Below are 25,899 nucleotides of genomic sequence, written 5' to 3'. Positions count from 1 at the left end.
TCCATCTTTTCAAGCAGCTTCCTTAGGCCTACAAATTAGAGCAAAATATCTATTTTTGTAAAAAAACAGGGCAACGGTTGAAAAGCGAATATAAATTGTAAACTGCTACCTTGGATGGGCTCCCAAGAAATTCCAGTTAACATATGCAATTAGGAATCCATCTGGTCACCGAATGATACCTGCAAAAAGCAGGGGGAAATCAAACATAATGAGACCTGATAACGTACCTGTTACCCAAAAATGGCAACCTAGAGGGAGGTGAATCGCGTTGCTTAATAATCTCTAATAAATATATCCAAGATAATATAAGCAAGTAAAAGAGAGAGAGTTAGAGAGATAAAACCCGATTATAGTGGTTCGGCCCAAATTTGTCCACGGTCCGGCCTAGTCCACTTCTCCTCAAGCAACTACTTGAAGGTTCCTTTAATCTTTAAAAAGATTACAAGCAGTAAGTCTTGCGGGTGCTTACAATGACCTTATCCCCTAGCTTTCCCGAGGAGCTAGTGCAACCACAAGAGTTTTCTCTGAAAACCTCTCAAAAATAATAACACCCAAATTCAAACCCGAATTTGGTCTTCTAAGCTTTCAAGTGTTTGACTCAAACACTCGCTTAGGAATTACAAGTATGTGGAGAAATTTGAAGCTCTCAAATAACAATAACCTCACAAGGTAGATATGAAAGTGGAAGCTCTCAACTTATACAAAATTTCTCTCAAGATAGATATGAAAGTGTTGGCTTGATTTTTGGAGAATTTGCTTGGGGTGATATGAAAGTTGTAGCTTGAATCCCCACTCATCAATGAGTTCTTGAACCCTTATATAGCCTTTCAATCTCCTACTAGCCGTTTATAAAGTGATGGAACCGTTGGAGAGTTGAGTGGAGGAATTAGCCGTTGGAGGCCATTTTACACTGGCCGATTGACAGAATGGTCGTCCGGGTGGTCGACCGGCCGATCATCCGGTGGGTCATCCGACGGTCTCCAGTTGTCACAGCTCTGTGTTCAGACAACCGGCCTGTCAGTCGATTCGTCAACCTGTGGCTCAAAATTTCATCTAAATAAATCCGTTAAAGCATGTATCAAGCTCATTAAGTCTTTGTAAGATTTGAACTTTGAATCCAAGAGACTTTATACAATGTTCCAAGGCCTACAATATTTAGTCCAAAAAAGACTTTTCGAAAGATTAGCATTTGCCGAAACATCATAATATCATTTTTTTCAACATTCATCAAAATAAATATATAAATGTAATACATATAATTTTTCTCAAATTATTATGCATACATTTTTCAACAATCTCCCCATTTTTGATGAAGACACAAAAATGATAAATTTTAAGCGGAAGCAAAGATTATGCCAATAAATTTTCCCCTTAGTACATGTTCCCCCTAAATGAGATTTTTTTAGGAATGTGAGAAGTATGATCATAAGATACGCATCTCGTGGTTGCCATGGATCTTAACTCTTGGATGGTTAAATCTAAAAACAAGAGCTGAGGCTCTGATACCAATTGTTACTGATCATAAGCCACGCTTATGTCACCTAACAATGGTACCTACTAGACCAGCCGGCCACCGTCTCCACCGGTGCGCCGTCACCCATGGTCGGAGAGTCTTGCTTCGGTGACACAGTCACAAGCGAGAGTTCCCATGGATGATATGCCTGTATTAACAGCACAGGACAACTAGCTCTGATACCAATTGTTACCCAAAAATGGCAACCTAGAGGGAGGTGAATCGCGTTGCTTAATAATCTCTAACAAATATATCCAAGATAATATGAGCAAGTAAAATAGAGAGAGTTAGAGAGATAAAACCCGATTATAGTGGTTCGGCCCAATTTGTCCACGGTCCGGCCTAGTCCACTTCTCCTCAAGCAACTACTTGAAGGTTCCTTTAATTTTTAAAAAGATTACAAGCAGTAAGTCTTGCGGGTGCTTACAACGACCTTATCCCCTAGCTTTCCCGAGGAGCTAGTGCAACCACAAGAGTTTTCTCCGAAAACCTCTCAAAAATAATAACACCCAAATTCAAACCCGAATTTGGTCTTCTAAGCTTTCAAGTGTTTGACTCAAACACTCACTTAGGAATTACAAGTATGTGGAAAAATTCGAAGCTCTCAAATAACAATAACCTCACAAGGTAGATATGAAAGTGGAAGCTCTCAACTTATACAAAATTTCTCTCAAGATAGATATGAAAGTGTTGGCTTGATTTTTGGAGAATTTGCTTGGGGTGATATGAAAGTTGTAGCTTGAATCCCCACTCATCAATGAGTTCTTGAACCCTTATATAGCCTTTCAATCTCCTACTAGCCGTTTGTAAAGTGATGGAACCGTTGGAGAGTTGAGTGGAGGAATTAGCCGTTGGAGGCCATTTTACACTGGCCGGTTGACAGAGTGGTCGTCCAGGTGGTCGACCGGCCGATCATCCGGTGGGTCATCCGACGGTCTCCAGTTGTCACAGCTCTGTGTTCAGACAACCGGCCTGTCAGTCGATTCGTCAACCTGTAGCTCAAAATTTCATCTAAATAAATCCGTTAAAGCATGTATCAAGCTCATTAAGTCTTTGTAAGATTTGAACTTTGAATCCAAGAGACTTTATGCAATGTTCCAAGGCCTACAATATTTAGTCCAAAAAAGACTTTTCGAAAGATTAGCATTTGCCGAAACATCATAATATCATTTTTTTCAACATTCATCAAAATAAATATATAAGTGTAATACATATAATTTTTCTCAAATTATTATGCATACATTTTTCAACAACCAATTAAGAACCCTAATAGGAAAAAAATGAAACAACTAAATATAAAGTGTAATCAAATCCACAGTCAAATTTGGGTTAGCCACTAACAATAGAATAAATCTCCGTTCGAAGAAGAAACGACTAACAATAGGACCCTTTTTTCTTTTCTTTTTTCTTTACTGCCCGTTTTTTTTTTTTTTTTTTGCTTCCTTTCCCGTCAAATTTGGGTTGGCCATTAACAATAGAATAAATCTCCTATCATGACCACCATTCTCCTATCTCAAACATGACAACACGTGGCAGTTTCAACTTCCCAATTGCGGTTAAGACAGGAACTCCAATTCATTTTCTCCAATATATATCATGAAAGGAACACGACAACACGTCATGATTTCAACTTCCCAAATGAGGTTAAGACAGGAACTCCATTACAAAGGAAGGTTCAATTGGTTTGCATGTGAATGACAAACAAAAGTCTTGGCTGCATGATGCATCTACGCCACTGATAATGCTAACACTAATTGCATGCATACTTCAATACACAAACATACTAATTCATGCATTGCAATCACAACCAAGACTGAAACATATCACCCATAAATGCATGCAGACATTCATGCATGTATGCATACGTAAATGCCTCAACTACAGCTAAGTCCATGACAGAAAAATCTAAACTCTGAAACCTAGCTGAGGCATTTTATCGAATAGTTTGAAGGCAGACGGATTACTGCTTGGTTGGAGCAAATTATACCAGTAACTCAGCCAATATAAGACCATGAAAAGCATAAGGCTAATTGGTAGTTGAAGTACACATTTTCTCAAACACGCGGCAATCACTTATCGTAAACAGTGAGGCTAATTGGTTTACTGAAGGAAACTCATTTGAGACTGTGGAGAAGCACATGAAAAGCATAAGGCTATTGTAGTGAAGTCAAGATGTTAAGAAAATGGTAGAAAGCTGAGAAAACTCGACACAGCAGTGAAGTTTTTCTCTTTGGTCATCTATCACAGGGTTTGTTAGAAGAACATGACATAAATTGGTACATTATCATTGCTGTAAGTTAAGTATTGAAAAACAACAACTTAAGTATGCAATTTCAAAAGAAATGTAGACACAAAGATTCTAGTAGACAATTGTCTCATATCATCAGTAGGCAAAAAGTGTGGATCAAACTTATTCTATTTATTGAACTTGGAGAGGAAACTACAAAAATACACAGAGAAAGAGACCATGAGCAAACCTTAGCTTAAGGCTAATCAAAACTGTTCAATCCAGAAGCTATGTTGGGCAACCCAACTTTTTTGGAATTTTTTTTCCGCAATGCATACAACCTAAAGAAAAATGATGACGAACGTTCCAAGTCAGTTCCAACAATGCACTTCTTGGACCTAAAAAGCGGAACTGCTTGACGTTGCATATTTGAACTCTGGTAATCTTTCAGTTAGAGGAATTGGAAACGACATTTATACAAACACCTGATAGTCAATAAAATGCTCACAGCAATTGAGTATTTGGGAACGGCATTTATACAAACACCTAGTCAATTACGGTCTTCGAAAGTGTATGCGGGCCGGTTAGTGTGTCGTTTAAGCTCTCTTTTTTTTCCCTAACCTAATTATGGTCCTGTACAATTTCGTGAGGTGTTGGAGGAAAATACCCTAGAAGTAGCACTGAATGAATCTAGTTACTAAGGGATATGAAAAAAAAAGACATTCTCATAAACTTTGTGTTCTAACAGGAGTCATAATAAAGTACATCCCTACCAAATTTTGTGATTATTCCCGATTCAGATTCAGATTAAAGCATAATAAAGTATGAAAATACAACTTCTGGAATCGAGAGCTTACTTAAAAGAAAGTGATAAGGGCTAGAGGAAGTAGTAGGCGGAGATTGGCAGAGGAAGAAGTGTTTGGAGGAAGGCGGAGATTGCCGGCGCGGGGAGAGCGGCGGCGGCGCCGTCTGTCTGTGGTTGAGCAAGAGAGGGAGGCGGTGGCTAAACTGTGTGAGGGGAGGAGGCAGAGGCGTTAGGTGAGGGGGAGGCCGTATTCGCAGGGAGAGAGAGAGAGAGAGAGAGAGAGGGTTTGGAAATCATGTTTCCAAATTAGACGGGGAGGCGTTATTAAAAAAAAAAAATAGTACGGCTTGGTTTGATTGGGAAATGGTCAAGAAAAGTTAATTATTTACAAAAATGCTCTTTGGAGAATGAGGGTGAGGATTTATGTAGAAGGAGTGATAAATCTTAAGCGTTGGTTGTCTTTTAGATTCAAACACGACTCTGTTTTATTTTATATATATATATATATATATATATATATATATATATAGCGTTTTCTCTTTTATATTATTTCAGAATGAAAGTTCTAATCTACATATAATGTTTAAGCAAGTGAAGAAAGATAGATTGACCGATCTTAAAAATGGGGAAAATGGGACAAATAAAATACGCAACAATGATATTATATGACGAGGCAAAGAAGATCATGCCTACTAACCCAAAAAAAAAAAATATTGGTCTTGGCCGCTCATTTATATACCCACAATGTTTTTTATTTTTTGGCTAAGCCCCACAATGTTATATGCTGAGGTAAATGGTAGAAATGTTTTCTCAATTAACCTAATGTGTGCATATTTAAGAATGTAAGTCTAACATGAGAGAGAGAGAGAGAGAGAGAGAGAGAGTGTGTGTGTGTGTTCAACTGACAAAGACCCATTTTATCCCATTTTCTTTATCTACTTCATTTCCATTCAAAAGATACAAGAAAACGGACATAATAACAGTAAACAATAACACAAAAAAACACGTGCACTTCCACTAGTTAATCAAAAAGCTTGAGCACTACCATCACATGATAGTGCAACCAGAAGTGTTTCCTTCATTAAAGTACTCATCGCAACGACTTACTTCATAACAAGCCCCATTCCCACCATACCCATACCCATCATAGGATGCTACTGGCCTCTCATACCCCTCATAACATGGGGCCCCAGGGATACCCTCGTAACATTGCCCATAACATACCGGAGCCGGGTAAATCGGTACATAAACAAGGGGGGTCGGAGCCTGCGGACGAGTTTTGAGCTTCTCAGTTCCCGTCGTCTGGACTTGGTCGTGGGGCCCGGAAGAATCTGGAGATTTTGGGGGTCCCTTACTCTTTTGGGGTATCTTGGGCCTTTCCGGTGCCTTGTCGGGTGCCTTGGGCTTTTCGGGTGCCTTGGGTTCTGGAGGTGGTTTGGCTTTTGGAGGCGGTTTGATCTCAATGCTCTTGATTGTTTTCCCACCTTTGCAACACAACTTGTCACGAATCTTCTCCGGGCTGCAGCATACTACAGTGATCGTCACCGTATTCTGCTTCTCATCATAAGCCTCGTTTCGAATTTCTATAATTTGTCCCCAAAAGTTTCACATCGCACAAAAGTCAGTTTCTTATACGAAAAGTTTAGAAAATATCGAAAAGCAAATAGTAGTTGTTATACTTACTCCCTCCGTCCCGATTTGTTTATCTATTTTCACTATTTGAAACCTCTTACAAAATTGTCTATATATTTCAATTTATAATGTTTTTCATATGTAATATGGATCTTGTTTGATAGATCTCAATTAGATCTAAAATATGATATTTTCGAAATTATGTAAACATTATAAATTGTGAGATATAAATAATTTTTGAAAAGGCACATATGTCGAAATTGAACAAACAAACTAGAACGGAGGAAATATTTCTTATCTTGTTGTACTCTTCTTCTTATCTTTATTCACGTAAATGCATCAAATTCTTCTTTCCTCTTTATTTGATTTTTATGTACAGATAACAATTTTGTACTATTTGTTGTTTCTCATGAATGAAAGCAAGAAAAGAAATGCAAAAATCATTCTCCCTTCGATAAATATACCGGTGGGTATGAATAAAGACAAGTGATAATGCCAAAATCAAAAATGTTGCTGTCAAAACTCTTTCATGTGAATTTACTTCTTTGCCCTCCTCCCAATCTCACCTAGTTTACACTCTCTCTCAAAACCCAGTTCTTGGGTATATACTCCAAATCGACCAGCCCTGTCTCCACACGATGCCCACCTCGCCGCAGCTGTTCCCCGCCGCTTTCTCCGGAGGCCACGGGGATATGGATTTTCGAGCAAGTTCCTGGAGTTGGATCCCGAGCTTGTTCGTACTGGAAGCTCTCGGGCTACCTAAAAACGACGGCGGCGACGGAAACTCCGGCTACCAAGATCTCGAAAATCTGTCAAAAACTAAGAAAGCTAGCCACCAAATGGTTTGAGGTGCCCAACAGCCAAGACAATTGGGCTATGCGAAGAGAACACATCCCAAAACCCAATCTCCGAAATCGGAAAACCCATTGATCAAAACTCTTCTCATTTCTCCGACCAAGATGACATATTAGATTTACATCGATTCCGACCTAAGCGACAAAACCCATAAATCAGAAATTAGAATCAAAACCCACAAACTAAGAACTTCGATTCTAACCGACCAAATCAAAATCCCACAAACAGAAATCGGAAGACCCACAAATTGAACTCAACCACAAACTGCAAACTGAAATCGAAAGTCGGAAAACCCACTAATTGACTCAAACACAAACTGAATACCATAAATCAAATCTCAAACCCACAGCTCGCCGGAGCCAACGACGGCGATAACGACGAAGCCCACAACTCCAGAGCCAACGCACTGAAGGAGAGAGAGAGAGAGAGAGAATCGAGTGAACCATACCCAGAACTGGGTTTTGTGAGAGAGAAAAGTAGATGAGATTGGGAGGAGGGCAAGAAAGTAAATTCACATGGGGGAGTTTTGGCAGCAACACTTTTGATTTTGGCATTATCACTCGCCATAAAGAAATATACAGTAGTTAATAATAATTGGTGCGGGTCTCACGGAGAAATTTGGCAAGAACTTTCTTGATCTTCCTGTAGCAACTAGGACACTGAAGGTCCACCTTCAGCACCATTGTTGTGACCTGTTACATGATTGAAAAGAAAAATACAAGAGTTACATATGAACAGCACTGCTCGGAAGCAGGGGATATTAACTCAGTGGTCTATCATAGGAGATGTATAATTGAGAAGAAATAGAATCAGGATTGGTGGAGTAGACAATGAACAAAATAAAGCAATATATATATATATATATATATGGCTAAAGAAAGCAATTAATCCACGACCACAGAAAAGCTGAACTATATATCTCCTGTGGTTTTTATGTATATAGAGATAGAGGGAAATAGTGTTTACAAACCTTCTTCTCAGCCATAGTGAATTGTTGATGACCTAGGGAGAGAGAGAGAGAGAGAGAGAGAGAGAGAGAGGGGAGGGGGGGATGAGAGAGATCGAGAAGGCCTTGCTTTAAGAATGGAAAAAACGCTGCTGTCGTACGTAATGGAAATTAGCTCAAGAATGGAAAAGGGTAGAATTGAAAATTAGGCTGGAACCAACAAGGCGGTGACACGTGTTAAGGGCGATGGAAGTCCATGCGATCATCAAAATTGTCTCCTTCAATTTTCCCATAGAGGTAGAGGTGCCTTTGATTGCTGACTCTTTACTCTCCTCCACTCCACATTAGCATAGCGTGTGCTGGCCTTTGATTGACAGAACCATTTCACCTTCCAATTCTTCAATCACTTTTTTTGTGGACAAGACCCATATCCTCGAACAATCTATCTATCTATATACTGGAGTATATATTTTAGGATGATCTATAAGAATCCAATTACCACATTATTTAAAACGAAATTCTCTCATTGACTCGATCTCTTTCCTACGTGATAGTATTCTAGAAGAATTGTACATAGTAATTATGTAAATTAAAACGAAGTTCTCTCCTTAACTCTCTTTTCTACTGGGTGGAATAAGTGTGAGCTAGCTTGTGTTAATTGGATACTTTTGAACACATTTTGTGTCCAACATTTGTGTCTAGAATCTCTCTCTTTTTATCAAATGAGTATATGTGTCTTTATATTTTTGAGGAGTACTAGAGACAAAGAAAATAGGTAAAAAAAATACTCTTAAAATGTACATAAACAGCTCAGATTCACTGTATCGTGTATCTGAATTGTTTATATACACTTTAAGGGTCTTTTCTTTGTCAATTTTTTTTTCACGTAACATTTCTCTATATTTTTGGTGGTAGGATAACTCAAATTTAAGTCGGTAGGACCGTACGGGTACAATAGTACTGGTTCATGCACCCCACATGGCTGGCCGTACACGTGTCCCTGGATTGATTGGCACACATCCTTCAAAAAAGTGCCCAATAGTTTGGGGTCTTTATTATTTTCCTACCCCTCATTTAAGAACTTTTCCAACCACTATAATTTACAACTGTCCTTTTTTTTTTTTTATTATTGGCAAAAAGACAATAACTTCAATATGAAGAAATACTCCAGTTTATAAATAACAGGACATAATATAGGGCGTTCCGCTTTTTTTTAAAATCTTTTTTTTTTAAAAAGAAGATTATTGCAAGCTCAAATGTAATAAAAATAAAAAATAATTTTTTAATTTTTGTAACACCGTTTAAAAAATCTCAATGAGATCTATCAAACAAGATCCATATTAGTAGAAAAATTATTTGCGTAAACAAATATTTTTGAGTTTGAACTTACCTTCTTTTTTTAAAAGTTTCTTTTTTAAAAAACAGGAACGGCCTAAGCCCAGTATTAGAACACAAACATGAGTGTGGTGATTGTTGTGACCACTCTCCTATCTTGAAGACTATTAAAAAGATGCCGGTCTCCAGTATCTACAAGTGGATTGAAATCTACCAGAAATTTGACTTTTGGTGATTTTTGGTGACGAAACGATTATCAGATTTTGTCGCCAAAAATATTAGCGAGGAAATATTTTTTCTGCCAGTTACCGGCCTATATGTCGTCATAAAAAGTGTATATATATATATATATATATATATATATATGTGTGTGTGTGTGTGTATGTATGTATGTCAATAAATTCCCTTTCCAACTTGAACTTGGTGACAAAATTGTTTTTGCCGCTAAAAGCGACCCAACCTCAAAAATGAATTTTAACTTCTCGGGTGCTTATATTCGAACTCACAAGTTATGGTTCTCAAACTACCACTCTTGTTGACCCACTTAACATTTCGATGATAACATTGTTAAATTTAATATACATCAAAATCTTATCAATAATTTTTCAAAATCTATGTATAATATATGTGACACACACACACACACACACACACACACACACACACACATATATATATATAGTCCGTTTCAAATGAAGACGTCCTCATTTTAGTTAAAATGCAGACCTCCTCATTTCTCTCTGTTCTCAATCGAATTTCAATGATCCGAGCCGCTTAATGTGATCAAAACATGATTTTAAGAGTATTCGCTAGAAATCAAGAAAAAAAATGACCGAGAAGGGCTTCATCATAACCGTTTTTAATTGAACAGTTCAATAAAAGACTGCTCCAATCAAGCCCTTCCCGATTAATTTTTTTGCCGATTTCAAGCAGGTGTCCGTAGAGTCGGGTTCTGAACACATTAAGCGGCTCAGATCATTGAAATTCGATCAGGAAATGGGGGTCCACATTTTATGAGGTCCTCATTTGAAACTTTCCGCATATAATATATTATTTATCTTGGATAATATGATTTTTTTTTTAAATGTGAAACATAAACTAGTTTAGATTTGGCTACGAAAACCTATTTGTAAACCAAAAGGTACCATTTGGAGAGAAAAACATACAAAATTCATTGCTAATAAAAGTTTTGTCGTCAAAAGTCATGTATGATCATGTACTGTAGCGCCCGTATTTCGATAGTATATTTCATTAATAAAGCCACAGTACAAGGTGGAAAAAGTGATATTTGACATTGCCTCTAGAGGTTCTCAGTACCCAAAAAAATTAATTTAGCCCTATTTTTTTTGTGCATTTTCAGTCCTCTGGTTAAAATAAGACAGAACGTAAATACACCATCATAAATTAGGAAAATTAGCCATAAGTAAGATAAAATAGTTTTCATATAGGGAAATAATGTTATCAAATAGTTTTCAGTAGAGGTCCTTCAAAATTTTGAATTATTTAGCCATAAGGACAAAACGTATTTTCACGAACACTACCTTAGGGTAGGGTATCCTAGGGTTTAGACACTTTTATAGGATTTTAAGGTGTACTTTTCTATTATAGAATTTTAGTAGTTTAGACATTATTATAGAATTTTGAGTTTTAGGCACTTTCATAAGGTACCTTAGGATTTTAGTCATAAAGTACACTGGGGTTTTAGGCACTTTCAATTATTAGTGAACTTTTACTAATTTTCAAGAAAGTGTATTTTAGTAATCGTGCAACAAACCTTATTTTTTTGGTCAAACGGAAATTCACACATTGTCCTTACGTTTAATTGCAAAGGTGCTTATTCTTATGTTTGATTGCAAAATGTTGTCTTTGAGCTCAAAAAATATAAATATAAGATATTATTAGCTAAGTCTCCCTATAAATTATAAAGAACAAGAAAAACCAAATGAGTTGGCCCAGTAGATTTGGGAATTAGATATTTGTTCTCTCTTAAGATTTCAAGTTCAAAATCTCCCATGTGATATTATCTCTTATGGGGGACAGTCCATTCAGGGATTTGTCCCAACTTTACTCAAGTTTCCCGCTAGTGGACTGTGGAATCGTGTCTGTAAGGATCAATCGAGGTACACGTAAGCTGTTTCGGACAACTTGAATAATCAACACATATAGTATTAAAAACAAGAGATGCAACATTTTGGGGTTCGAAGAAGGACCTGATCCCCTAGCTCTAGCAGCCACTCACTCACTTTACAACATTTTTCTACAACATGGTGACGTGGCCAGGGGATCCACTCACTTTACCCAGCCAAAAAAAAAAATGAGTGGATCCCCTGGCCACGTCACCATGTTGTAAACATGTTGTAGAAAAATGTTGTAAGTGCAGCATTTCTGTGGTGGTTGCTCTACCCAAAAATGTAGGAGCCTCACATGATTGTGAGTCTTAGGCTATATTCATTTATCAAGAATGTGATGGAAGAAAATTACTTTCAGTAACGTAAAGAAAAATGAAAAATGAAAAATCAAATTTTCGATCGATAAAACACAATTTCAAAATGAAACAATCTCGTATTTTTTATCGGAAAAATTACTCCTTATAATTAGAATGTTCTGAATGTGCACGTCCAAAGTTTCTGCTAACTAAACGAATACGAATAGAAACATGAAAAACAAGAGTTCAAAAATTTTGTGTTGGGAAACATGCGATACAACCGGCAAATTCCAGAGTACAAATTCCATTACGATAGATAGACAGAGAACATATTACAAATTGCAAGTACATAATATGAAAAATACAGAAATATGAACACCAAATAGGGCTGCAAACGATCCGAGCCGCTCGCGAGCGGCTCGGAGCTCGGCTCGATAACGGCTCGGCTCGGCTCGGCTCGGTTCAAGACAAAAACGAACGAGCTCGAGCTCGAGCTAGTCGAAACTCGGCTCGAATTGGCTCGCGAGCTCGATTATATTATATATATATAGTTTTACATATTTATATTTATTTATATATATTTATATATATTAGTTTCATAAACGAGCCGAACGAGCCGAGCTCGAGCTCCGTAAATACATATCGAGCCGAGCTCGAGCTCGAGTCCTGCAGCTCGTCACGAGCTCGAGCCGAGCTCGAGCCAACTAAATTTTTGCCGAGCCGAGCTCGAACACTCTAAAACTCGGCTTGGCTCGGCTCGTTTGCAGCCCTAACACCAAACCGAGCCCTGAATCAGTCTCCTTAAACCAGATTCACCGCCTCACCGTTGGGTGTTGGAGGTTGACCGGCGTTTGTCTCCCATGATAGAACGGTTAGACCACGGCTAGCGGAACACCACCGGAAAGCCGCCTTGGCGAACTGAAACCTACGTCTGCCTTTCTCTCTCACACAAGAACTATTTTAGAGTGGATTTGTGACTTGTGAATTCGTGTCTCTTCTGAAAATGGGATGCTGTTTATATAGCCACAAATGACTATGTGTACCAGCTAGACTATGAATTCTGCCTTGATTACTCAGCCATGAATTGGAGATAATGCACGAAACTGCCAAGAAATGAATTGGAGGTGTGAATTCTGTCATAATCTCTCTTCATGGGGCATTTACCAGCTATAAACGGCTGGGATTTGTAAGGCCTTGTCCAGATACCATGAACTTACGGGAGGCTTTTCGGTTGTCTCGGGAGACCCTCCGAAAGCCCCAATTTTCATTCACAAATTTGGAAAATTTCCAAGAGTTTATATTCTCTCCAAGTAACGAACGGCTGGGAATTTACACAATATGCAGTACGACAGGGGCACCACACACACACACACACACACACACATATATATATATATTTCCCCTGCTAGGCCAGGTCAACGTTTTTTGTTTTTTGTTTTTGTATCAGTGGTTAAACTGACTATTTTATTGAATATATGGTTTTGTCATACATACAGTGGAGCCGGCCGGACCCATTTTGGAAATTATTATTCTCTCTTTATATCGCGTGTGTATAGGAAAATCGCTATCTGATGTTGATGTTGAAATTAGTAACCAATCAATTAGTTGCAACTAACTCATTCACTTTGAGCAAAAATTTGACTTTGAAATGGATTTCTATCCAACAAATTGGTTTCTTAATTACTCGATCATATGAGTTGATGACAGTGAATTATTTGAACTTATGCATTTAATTACTAAAAAGGATAATTCATTCGAGGGCTTCTTGCAGTCGACAAAATCTGACCAACCGCTAGTTAATTAATTTAAATATATTTATCATGACCAGGAACAATAACTAACTGTATATGGCAATTAATATATCTACAACTCCTAGGGTGTGTTTGGTTAAGAAGAATTGATAATTTTCTTGGATTATAATTTTCAAATTGTAGCTTCCGGATTCTACATTTCGAAAAACTCATACTTGGGATCTGTGAAAGTGCTCACTTGATGTATGAAAAATAAATTATAGTCCTTGAATTACTAGATTGTGGATGAGCATTGGACCTCTTTGTCTGATTATGAACATAACTTTATAGACATTTAAAAGAAATTATTCAAATCTGACACGCCATGGACCTCTTTGTCTGATTATGAACATAATTTACTTCTTTGCCCTCCTCCCAATCTCACCTAGTCTACACTCTCTCAAACCCTTCTCTGGGTATATACTCCAAATCGACCAGCCCTGTCTCCACACGGTGCCCACCTCGCCGCAGCTATTCCACGCCGCTTTCTCCGGAGGCCACGGGGATATGGATTTTCGAGCAAGTTCCTGGAGTTGGATTCCGAGCTTGTTCGTACTGGAAGCTCTCGGGCTACCTAAAAACGACGGCGGCGACGGAAACTCCGGCAACCAAGATCTCGAAAATCTGTCAAAAACTAAGAAAGCTAGCCACCAAATGGTTTGAGGTGCCCAACAGCCAAGACAATTGGGCTATGCGAAGAGAACACATCCCAAAACCCAATCTCCGAAATCGGAAAACTCATTCCACTCATCGGAAAACCCATTGATCAAAACTCTTCTCATTTCTCCGACCAAGATGACATATTAGATTTACGTCGATTCCGACCTAAGCGACAAAACCCATAAATCAGAAATTAGAAATCAAAACCCACAAACTAAGAACTTCGATTCTAACCGACCAAATCAAAATCCCACAAACAGAAATCGGAAGACCCACAAATTGAACTCAACCACAAACTGCAAACTGAAATCGAAAGTCGGAAAACCCACAAATTGACTCAAACACAAACTGAATACCATAAATCAAATCTCAAACCCACAGCTCGCCGAAGCCAACGACGGCGATAGCGACGAAGCCCACAACTCCAAAGCCAACGCACTGAAGGGGGGAGAGAGAGAGAGAGAGAGAGAGAGAGAGAGAGAGAGAGAGAGAATCGAGTGAACTATACCCAGAACTGGGTTTGAGAGAGAGTAAAGTAGGTGAGATTGGGAGGAGGGCAAGAAAGTAAATTCACATGAGGAGTTTTGGCAGCAACACTTTTGATTTTGGCATTATCACTCGCCATAAAGAAATATACAGTAGTTAATAATAATCGGTGCGGGTCTCACGGGGAAATTTGGCAAGAACTTTCTTGATCTTCCTGTAGCAAGTAGGACACTGAAGGTCCACCTTCAGCACCATTGTTGTAACCTGTTACATGATTGAAAAAGAAAAATAAAAGAGTTACATATGAACAGCACTGTTCGGAAGCAGGAGATATTAACACAGTGGTCTATCATAGGAGATGTATAATTGAGAAGAAATAGAATCACGATTGGTGGGGTAGACAATGAACAAATTAAAGCAAAAAATAAAAAAAAATATGGCTAAAGAAAGCAATTAATCCACGACCACAGAAAAGATGAACTATATATCTCGTGTGGTATTTATGTATATAGAGGTAGAGGGAAATGGTGTTTACAAACCTTCTTCTCAGCCATAGTGAATTGTTGATGACCGATTGAGTGAGAGAGAGAGAGAGCAAAGTAGAGCCGGCTTAGGCTCCGTTTCGGAAACCTTCTTAAAAAATAAATATTTATTTTGCCACTTCTCATTCAAAAATAAGAAGGGTCTTCCACAAAATCCAAATAAAAAGTTTCTTTCACATTTTTAAACTCAAAAATAATGTAAATGAAAAAAAAAATTTAATTTTTTTTGCACCGTATTAAAGATCTCAATGAGATCTATCAAACAAGATACATAGTGGTAGGAAAATTATTTGCGTAAACACATGATTTTTGAGCTTTAAGTTGTCTTATACAAAAAATAAGACTGTTGCTATGATAATGGGCGACGGCGGAGGGAAATCGTACCGGCGGCCGGGCCGGGCCATCTTCGGCCACCGAATGGCCGATCCAAGCCGTCCAAAAATTTTAAAAAAAACAAACAAGGGGGCTTGCGCGGGAATCAACGGCATCCGAGGTGTATAGGGTGCTTGATCCGAGCACCCCTTTTCCGTGTATATTTGATCAAGCACCCTACACGGAAAAGGGGTGCTCGGATCAAGCACCCTATACACCTCGGATGTCGTTGATTCCCGCGTTGGCCCCCTCGGTTTTTTTTTTTATGGAATTTTTGAACGGCTCGGATCGGCCGTCCGATGGCTGGAGACGGCCTGGCACGGCCGTCAGTACGATTTCCCTCCTCGGCGCCCATTGGTACCTATGTAAATTCTGAAAAAATAAGTACCACCTCCTTATTTTTTTGGAACAACCCTTATTATTGGACAAAAAATAAGTTCTTATTTGTTTTCTAGAACGGGCTCTTAATAGGCAAGGCCGGGGAAGTCAACGCTTCCGCCTCCTGAAAAAAATAAAAAACGAGGGTCCCCAAATTTTTAAGATTCCTATATATATATATATATATATATGGTCCAAAATTGCACTAGTCTCATTTACACAAAATAGACCCAATTGAAATTTAGGAATCACAATTAAAATAGGCACAAATTGTGAAATTACTCATTAGAAACACTGAGGGATTAAAAAAAATAATAATAAGGCGTATTCCAAAGCAAATACATATTCTTTATTTATTTCGAATTTGCTATTTTGATTTCTTTTAATACTACTCCCTCCGTGTCAATTTGTTTGTCCAATTTGAAAAATAAAAATTTTTAAAGGAACACAATTATTGCACAAATAAATGATCAACTTTTCAAAAGTTGCCCTCCAAACTTTTTGAAAAAAATCACTTTAGTTTAAATGGTAAGAGACAAAAAGGGAAAGAGTGGACAAACATTTTGGGACAAGTAAAAATCAAAAATTGGACAAACAAATTGGGACGGAAAGAGTAGAAAAATGTATAAAGGTCTCATTTTTGAAACGCGCTTTCGGCCCCCGAAAGTCTTAGCGGGCCCTGAGAGAGAGAGAGAGAATGGGGTGGGGTGTCAAAAACGTTGTCATCGTACGCAATGGAAGCTAGCTTAAGAATGGAAAAGAGTAGAATTTAGTATTAGGCTGGATCCAACAAGGTGCTGACACGTGTCACCGACGATGCGACTCCATGCGATCATCAAAACAGAAATGCGATGGATAAAGAAAATTTATCCCGAAAACAGCAATCAATGGTTGAGATTCACTTTGATGTGTGTGACCCAATCATCAAAGTAATTCTCAACTATTGATTACTGTTTTCGAAATACTTTTGGAGTAAGTTTTTTTTGTACGTAGCATTCCCCTCATCAAAATTGTCTCCTTCAATTTCCCAGAGGTAGAGGTGGCCGCCTATGATTGTTGACTCTTTACTCTCCTCCACTCAGACTTTAGCATAGCACGTGCTGGCCTTTGATTGTCAGATCCATTTCACCTTCCTCCACTCAATCACTTGGTGCCTGGTTGTATAGTTTTTCTTTTCTTCTTGGTGGCTCCTTGAAGGGAGTTGGTTGAGATAGTTTTTTGTGTCTTGTTTGGACCATAATGTTTTCTTGTTTGGGACTTTTATATGGAAGAGTACATTTACAGGAAAAAAAAGACCCATATCCTCAAATAACAATCTATCTATCTATCTATATACTCGAGTATATATTCTATAAGAATAACAATCTATCTATATAATATGATAGGAAATGTTTGAATCTAAAAGACAACCAATGCTTAAGATTTATCCCTTCTTTCTGCATAAATCTTCGCCCTCCATTCTATATTTTTTTTTAGTCTTAAATGTTTCCCTGATATAGAAGTAGAGGAATAAGTAACAATCGAAATTATTAAAGAAATAAAAGGAATGAAAATCTGAACCCATGTATCCCGTGCAAACCATGTTGGTAAAAAACGGAATTAGAAGAATCTATATATAGAAGGAAATGCAAATTGCATAAGAGATTTTAAAATCCCTTAAAATCTGCATGGTACAAAACGAAATAAGAGGAATAAGTATATGAAAGGAAATGTAAATTGCACATATATCCTTTCTAATTTTTGAATTTTATGGTAAACCTACACATATCCTTTCAAAAGTTAAAAGGATACTATTATTCTTCTTTACTCTCTCTCCCTCTCCCTCTCTCCTCCCTCAATTCAATACCACCACCCCATCGAAAATCACCTAACTTTGCCTCTGAGACTACAAGAATTGAGGTGTAGGGAGGTATTCCTGAACGGGCAAAATTACTGACCGAACATATTATATATAGGAACACGTGGTAGATGAGACAGGTCATACTTCCGATGAGTGCGGTGTTCGGCATTGAGGACCAAAGACACGAAAAGTCAATGGTCCAAGTAATTGATAAAGTCCAGTAACATGTGAAGTCACTGGTCCAGACAATCTGTTCGGCATAGAGACGACCGAACAGATGAAGAACTCTAAAGAAAGATAGCCTTAAGTGATGAGGCGGTAGGAGTGTTCTAGAAGAGGAGAAAAGTAACGAAACAGTCCTAGTGTGGAGGAAGTTCCATAGGGGGAAGAGTCCCTACGAGTATGGGATCTCAGACGATTGGGAAAGAGAATCCTCGGAAGCCAAGGTTTCCTATATGAGATGGGAAACCTAGAGCAATTTGGATGCTTGGGCAGCAAGTATACATAAATCTATAAATACAAGGTAAAACGAGAGGAAAAAGGTATGCAATACGTTGCACAAATACTTTCCTATAGATAATTAGGGTTTCTCTCGAGTACGTGAGACTAACTTAGGCATCGAAGGGCCTTTGCCACGAGAGGCAAAGGTGCGCTTACCCCTTGTCTATTTTGTAGATTAGGGTTCTGACGACATTGCTAGGGTTCTGATCAGATAACACGAGGAGCCGTTGTGTTCTCTGCACTGCTATAATCGCTATCAGATTTTTTCACTTACAATTGGCGCCGTCTGTGGGAAACAATAGAGTTCTCTTTGAAAAACGACCATGGTGGAAGGAAATCCAAAGACACCACTCGACCCAAAGAACTTGCTAGGTGGGGGAAGAGATATATCCCCACTAGGTGCTCCGAGAAAGCCCAAAGGCGGACATGGGAAGAAGACGATAAGCAAGGGCAACTCCTTGACCATCCTGGATGGCTCCAAAAATAGGGAGGGAAGGACGGCTACAGTGTCCACATGAAGGAGTAGATCTCACCGTGGAGAGTCAGCTACACACTCAAGAAGCATGCACCACAAAAAAGATATCCTCGATAAAAAGAGGCAGGAAATCGAGGAATTCGCTCGTTTGATCAAGAGACGAGAGCACAAGATCCGAGAGTTACAACGGATTCGAGAACTTCCTAAGGACTCTAGACTTTCACGAAGATATTTTGGGGGAGGTAGACAGGCCTTAGTGGAGCACAAGAAGGCTCCTTCACGAAGAAGAAGGAGCAGGAGCAGGAGTCCTACTCCAGGGCGGAGAAGAGCCTCTTCACGAAAAAGAAGAAGCAGAAGTCCAAGCCAAACTCCAGAGCGGCGAAGGGCTACTTCACAAACAAGGAGGAGCAGAAGCAGAAGCCCCACCACCGAAGAAGAGGGGACCAGGAAGCACCATAAAGACAAGTACGAAAGACCTGACACTGATTGGGCCAAGTCCGTGGCTAAAAAAACTAAAGAGAATGAGGACTGAACCATGATTGCACGAGAAGCAGCACGCAAGGCCTTAAATAACACAGCAGTTTCCCCCTTTGCAAGGAGGCTACAAGAAGCACGGTTATCGAGTAGAGTGAAGCACGATACGTTCGTCCTTTACGAGACAAACGCGGACCCCGTGGCTCACATACAACATTACCAGAAGGCTATGTTCATGCATGATGGAGATGATGCCATTATGTGCAAGATGTTTCCATCAAGTCTAGGGAAAGTGGCTCTATCTTGGTTCCATAAATTGGGACCGTGTTCCATATGAGGATGGAGGCAGTTGGCCAAGGAATTCATCGCTCGGTTCTTAACAAGTAGGAGAGCCCCAAAGACATTTGAAAGCCTATCCACAATGAAGCAGGGAGAGACTGAGCCGATCAGGGACTATGCAAAGAAATATTGGGAAACTTTCAATGAGATTGAGAGTTGTAGCGAGGAATATGCGATAGCTACTTTCAAAACGGGGTTGTTTGTTCGGGGAAAGTTGCGCTGATCACTGAACATGAATTCGGTAGCAACATTGGCAAAATTGATGGAGCGGATCGAACAACATGCTAGGATGGAGGACGATATACTCCAAGAGGATGGCAAAGTCGTAGCTGAACAACCAAAGGGGCCTGCGAAGAAAGTGGATAAACCAGAGCCCAAGACCTATTGAGAAAGGAAAGAGTATAGGCAGGCTAAGAAAGAGCCATACAAGGAAAGACAAGCGCCTGATCCCAAGTCTTTCTTTTCAATAACCACGGTCTGGAAAGAACCAATCTATAGGATTCTTTATCGAATAAAGAATCGGCCCTATTTCAAGTGGCCCCCGAGATTGGAGGGAGATAAAGATGCAAAACGAGCTATGAGTCAGCATTGTAGTTACCAAGGATTAGGGCCACATGACTGAAAACTATGAGATGTTTAAGAGGCACCTTGATGATTTGGTCTCTCGGGGTTACCTCAAAGAATTTATCCAAGAGGAACCCAAAGATAATGGGAAAGCGATGGAGATGGATTACGAACAAAATCTGAAAGGTGTGATCCATATGATACATGGATTGGCCACACCCGATACGAGAAATGAGGTGAGACTGCTTCAGAGGCAAGTCAAACACGAACAGCATGTTATGCGGTTGGGGAACAAAAGAGGAAGAGAAAATGGCATATGCAGCAAGGGCATAGTCTTTACAGATGAAGATTTAGGAGAAGTCCAGGTACCTCATAATGATGCTTTGGTCATAACCCTACGAATTGGGGAGTATGACATTGAGAGAAACTTGGTGGGCTCAGGGAGTTGCACAGAGGTGCTGTACTATGATGCATTTAAAAAGTTGGGGTTGGCTCAGGAAGACCTGGGGCAATCAACGACTCCCTTGGTTGGATTCGGAGCCGGAGCAGTTTGGCCCTTTGGGAAAGTTACGCTACCTATTCGGGCAGGATCAGTAGTATTACGAACTTATTTTTTGGTGGTCGATGTATTGTCCTCCTACAATGCAATTATAGGGAGGACATGATTGCACAAGATGAAAGCAGTGTCCTCTACCTATCATCAGATGGTAAAGTTCCCAGGATCCAATGGGGTTGAAAAAATCAGGGGTAACTAGAAGGTAGCACAATAGAGCTTGATCTCCATTATCAAGAAGGCCCAGAAGGCCCATCATGTTCATACAGTTGAGGTTCCAGATCAACCGACCATCGAAGATGTTGGAGGAAACCCGGCTGAGAAGGTAGTAGAAGGCCTAAAGAAAGTACAGATCAATGAAACAGATCCAGAGAGGTATTTTCTAATTGGAGAGTCACTACCAAAGGAAGAAGAAGCTGAATTGATGGGGTTCTTAAAGGAACATGTTGAAGTCTTCGCGTGGGTGCCAGAGGAGATGCCAGAAGTGGACGCAGATATAATCTGCCACCATTTAAATGTGGATCCATAACACAAACCCATGATACAAAAGAAAAAAAGGACAGCCGTACAACATGTGGATGCTGTTATTGAAGAGGTGGACCGTTTATTAGAAGCCAAGGCAATACGAAAAGTTTACTATCCAGAATGGCTGTCCAATACCATAGTTGTAAAGAAGAAGAATGGGAAGTGGCGTGTTTGTGTGGATTTCACAGACTTGAACAAGGCATGTCCTAAGGATAGCTTCCCACTTCCAAGGATAGACCAGCTAGTCGATGCAACTGTTGGATATGAACGGATGAGTTTCCTCGATGCATATCGGGAATATCATCAGATTGCCATGTTCGGGCCAGATCAAGAGAAGACTTCCTTCATTACACCACAAGGATTGTACTGTTATAGTGTCATGCCCTTCAGATTAAGGAATGTAGGAGCAACGTACCAAAAGCTGGCAACAATTATGTTCAAAAGGTTGCTTGGCAAAACAATGGAAGTTTACATAGACGATATGGTAGTAAAGAGCAGAGATAAGCGAGGACACATAGCAGATTTGAAAGAAGCCTTCGAGATCTTAAGAAAGTACAAATTAAAACTCAACGCTTTGAAGTGTGCGTTTGGAGTTAGCTCTAGAAAGTTCTTGGGCCCCCTAGTGACTATAGGGGGGATTGAGGCAAATCCTGATCTGATAGTGGCCTTGCAGAAGTTATAGAGTCCCAAGACAACGAAAGAGGTCCAAAGATTAACTAGAATGGCCGCGGCCCTCAATAGATTCATCAGTCGGTCGAGTGACAAGTGTAGGACTTTCTTCCAGCTGCTAAAGAAGAGAGAAAGATATGAATGGAGAGCAGAATGCGAATAGGCTTTCCAAAACCTGAAGAAGTATTTGGCAGAAGCCCCATTCTTGTCAACTCCAGAACCAGGTGAGTCTTTGGTTTTTTATTTAGCAGTTTCTGAACATGCTGTGAGTGCGGTTCTTTTGAGGAATAAGAGGTCCGAGCAAATCTTTGTGTATTATGTGAGCAAAATATTTTTGGATGCAGAAACGAGATATCTGCCCCTCGAGAAACTGGTCTTGGCATTAAGGACAGCGACAAGGAAATTGCCACATTATTTCCAGAGTCATAAGATTGTGGTTTATACCGAGTTCCCATTGAAATCACTGCTACGAAAATCAGACTTCTCAGGACAAATCTCAACTTGGTCTGTCGAGCTAAACCAATATGACATCGATTATTAGCCCCGTACCGCAATCAAGGGCCAAGTGTTGGCTGACTTTATGGCGGCATTCTCACCCGCAGTGGCACCACAGCCCCTATGAGAAAGGAAGAGGCATCTGAGCTTCCCCTCAAGAAAGGCAAGTCTCCAACCGAATAAGACCCTATAGAATGGAAGCTATTCGTTGATGGTTCAGCGCGTAATACCGGTTTAGGGATTGGGGTAGTACTTTTTCCCTCAGATGGAGTGATGATAGAGCTATCCGTTCGGTTGGGATTCAGTGTAACAAATAACATGACAGAGTACGAGGCACTCTTAGCAGGCTTGAGGAGTGCAAAGACCCTGAAGGTGCGAAGGATAAGGGTGTACTGTGATTCACAGCTTGTTGTCAATCAATTGTCCAGGGAATACGAGGCCTGGAGTGAAAAGATTGCAGCCTACATGGAGGCCACTAAGGATCTGCTTGATACTTTCAAAAAAGTTTACATCGAGCAAATAAGTTTTGGACAAAATGCACACGCAGATTCTCTAGCATGGTTGGCTGCGGCCGTTCCAACTGAGTTTAAAAGAAAAGTAGCAGTGGACTATCTTAGTGAGCCAAGCGTTGGAAGAAGTGTAGAATTGATCTTGGACATGAACCAATGACCAAGTTTGATGGATCCAGTTGTGGAGTTTCTACGAGATGTGATACTCCCCACTGACAAAAAAGAGGCTCATAAAATAAAAACCAAATCTGCACGGTTTTGGCCGTCCCTAGAGGGAAAGTTGTATAGAAAGTCCTTTACAGGGCCATATTTGCTTTATGTGCATCCCGAGACGATGCAAAAATTCCTTCACGAAATTCATGAAAGGACTTGTGGGAGTCATGCAGGAGGCAGATCTATAGCCCATTAAGCAATAACTCAGGGATATTGGTGGCCACATATGCAGGAGGATGCCAAAGTTACGTGAAAATTTGTGAGAGATGTCAAAAGTTTTCCCCAATGATTAGAACACTAACTGAGGATCTGGTGCCATTAATAAGCCCATGGCCGTTTGCACAATGGGGGTTGGACATCGTGGGTCCACTCCACAAGGCAACTAGAAATAGGAAGTTACTGTTGGTAGCAACAGATTACTTCACGAAATGGATTGAGGCTGAACCCTTGTCCAAAATCACTGAGCCTGTGATAGAAAGGTTCGTCTGGAAGAGTATTATTACTCAGTTTGGGGTCCCCTACTCTTTGATTACAGACAATGGGGCACAATTCCAAAAGAAATTTAAAACTTTTTGTTCCCAATATGGGATAAAGAACTATCACTTAACCCCAGCTTATCCTCAGAGTAATGGGCAAGCAGAAGCATCTAAGAAAACCATTCTTGATGGAATCAAGAAGAGGTTGGATAAAGCAAAGGAAAAGTGGCCCGATGAGCTACCATTGGTCCTATGGGTGCACCGAACAACACCTAGGAGGTCTAAGGGAGAGACCCCCTATTCATTGGCATATGGAACAGAGGTAGTCATACCATTAGAAGTTGGTCTGCCGACCAACATGACAGCTTTGGTTGAAAGTGGGGGCAATGACAAAGCCCTAGAAATTGAGTTGGACCTTGCCGAGGAAAGGAGAGAGAGGGCTTTAGTGCATCTGGCCTCTTATCAGGAGCAGCTCATGAAGAGCTATAAACAAACATGTGCACCTAGGAGAATTTGGTGTTGGGGACCTAGTACTACGTACGAAAGGTGTTCGGTAACACCAAGGTGGCACACGAGGGCAAGTTGTTGTAAATTTTGAGCCCTAAAACATTTTATGAGAATCAACTAACATAAAATAAAGAGAAAACAAAAAAGCATTAGAAAGCAATCAAATAGCTCACAGAATGCTTCAACGGGAAATTGGTAAGCTTTGCGCTTAACCCTGATGGCTTATCGTTTTCTCAAGCTTCAATATCTCTAACAACAATTCAAAGTTTTATAGAAATTATTCATCAGAATAATACATCAAAACTTAGTTTCCGCAATTGTTTGTCCTCGTAAATCAGCATTCATAGACATCTACAATCATTAGAAGTGATCAAGTCAGCAAGTTCATAACTCCATTTGGGAATTAGATGCCGTTAAGTACCATCCAATACCCAAGACAAGTATGCATCTCACAATAATAATACCCAAGGACAATCCTTTTAATCAATGGGCAATCCAGCAAAATCTAGAATAGTGAGCCTCTAAGATAAAAACTTGCATACCTTTAGCAATGACTGAAAATCTTTAATACTTGACCAATGCTTCAAAGGAATACAAAAGAGCATTGGTCGACATTAAAAAAGTAAATGAAAAAAATGCCAAAGAATTCAACGTGGTTAGTTTCCTTACAACAAAGACCCAAACATATTTCCAACTCCAAACAATGAAAAAGAACGCCGAATCAAGCTATGGTAGTATTTACACTATCATCTAATTTGGAACTAACCTACACACCAACCCAACGGGATCCTACACCCACAAATTCAGACAATTCAAACAATAACTCCCACAACTGCAGACTTCAAAGAATTGGGAATTAACTCCATATAACTAAGGCCACAAACCTAAGCACGTATGCAAAGTTGCATAAAAAACTTCAACGAAAAAACAAAGTTGCAAGGTTCTCTACATTTTGATTATATCAAAACCCTAAATAGGTGATCAACTGCAGGAAAAGAAAATCAGATATGAGAGGATAACTCAACTAGTTAGAAATGAGATGAAAAATTAGACGGCATGAAGATAGGAAATGGGAGTATAAGTAATTGAGGAAACAGGGGAAATATGAGCCACGAATAATCATACAAATCTCTAAACCAAAACTCATGTCTAGGAATATATATTCAAACACATCAACTAGGGTTTAGTCTATCATTAGATTACTCTTAACCAAAACTCAAAATAAAGGCACACCAACACATATACACACCCATAATTAAACATTTAGCAAAAATCCTACCTCAATGACCAAAACCCCCAAATTACTAGAAAACCTAGGTGCTCCAAACTTGATTTTGTTGTCGCCCACCAAGAACTATCTCCCTCCTAGCCTTGCCACAAGATTCCCAAAGTCTTGATTGTTGGAATGGAAAATATGGTACGGAGAGAGAGAACTAACCAAGAGAGAGAGAGAGAGAGAGAGAGAGAGAGAGTAATGGGAAAGGAAAAAAGAAATATACAGAAAACTCAACATGAGTTCCTACCATATAAGTGCAAAATTGCACTAGGCCCCCTCCAAGAATTTAGTTATAGCTCCACCAATTAGTATGCTACAAGTAACCACACAATAGTATCCGGAATTAGTAATTAATTGAACTATAAACTAAAAAGATTTGTACCAGTCCCATAATGTTGGTCCCAACACACTAATTCGGTCCCAAAACTAAACACATACATGGGTTCCAAACCGCATCTCAGACTACGAAAATGGGTTCCTATCTTAATCAACATCAATGTGGATTCGAATTAAATTC

At 39.5% G+C, this 25,899-nt stretch overlaps 1 protein-coding gene across 4 annotated transcripts in view; it reads right to left on the bottom strand.

Annotated features, from left to right (window-relative positions):
• Positions 1 to 5,460: 5,460 nt before the first annotated feature.
• The window catches only part of LOC131312870 (protein PYRICULARIA ORYZAE RESISTANCE 21-like), a 98,938-nt gene continuing 78,499 nt past the window's right edge, over positions 5,461 to 25,899 (bottom strand). Inside the window, exons 1-3 of one of the 4 annotated variants that reach the window (XM_058340873.1) lie at positions 15,214 to 15,274; positions 14,857 to 14,938; positions 5,461 to 6,128 (exon numbers count right to left, since the gene is read on the bottom strand). In XM_058340873.1, coding sequence (XP_058196856.1) covers positions 5,593 to 6,128; positions 14,857 to 14,938; positions 15,214 to 15,228 — 633 coding nt within the window. In that variant the 5' untranslated portion in view covers positions 15,229 to 15,274 and the 3' untranslated portion in view covers positions 5,461 to 5,592. Of the gene's footprint in view, positions 6,129 to 7,642; positions 7,725 to 8,002; positions 8,457 to 14,856; positions 14,941 to 15,213; positions 15,275 to 25,899 lie in introns of those variants that run through there. The other 3 variants (XM_058340875.1, XM_058340874.1, XM_058340876.1) reach the window with 3 other exon arrangements.

The sequence above is a fragment of the Rhododendron vialii genome, chromosome 13a (assembly GCF_030253575.1).
Source record: "Rhododendron vialii isolate Sample 1 chromosome 13a, ASM3025357v1".
NCBI classification, from domain to species: Eukaryota; Viridiplantae; Streptophyta; class Magnoliopsida; order Ericales; family Ericaceae; genus Rhododendron; species Rhododendron vialii.
Note: the sequence above shows the minus strand (reverse complement) of the source record. Positions and strands in the feature narration are given on the sequence as shown.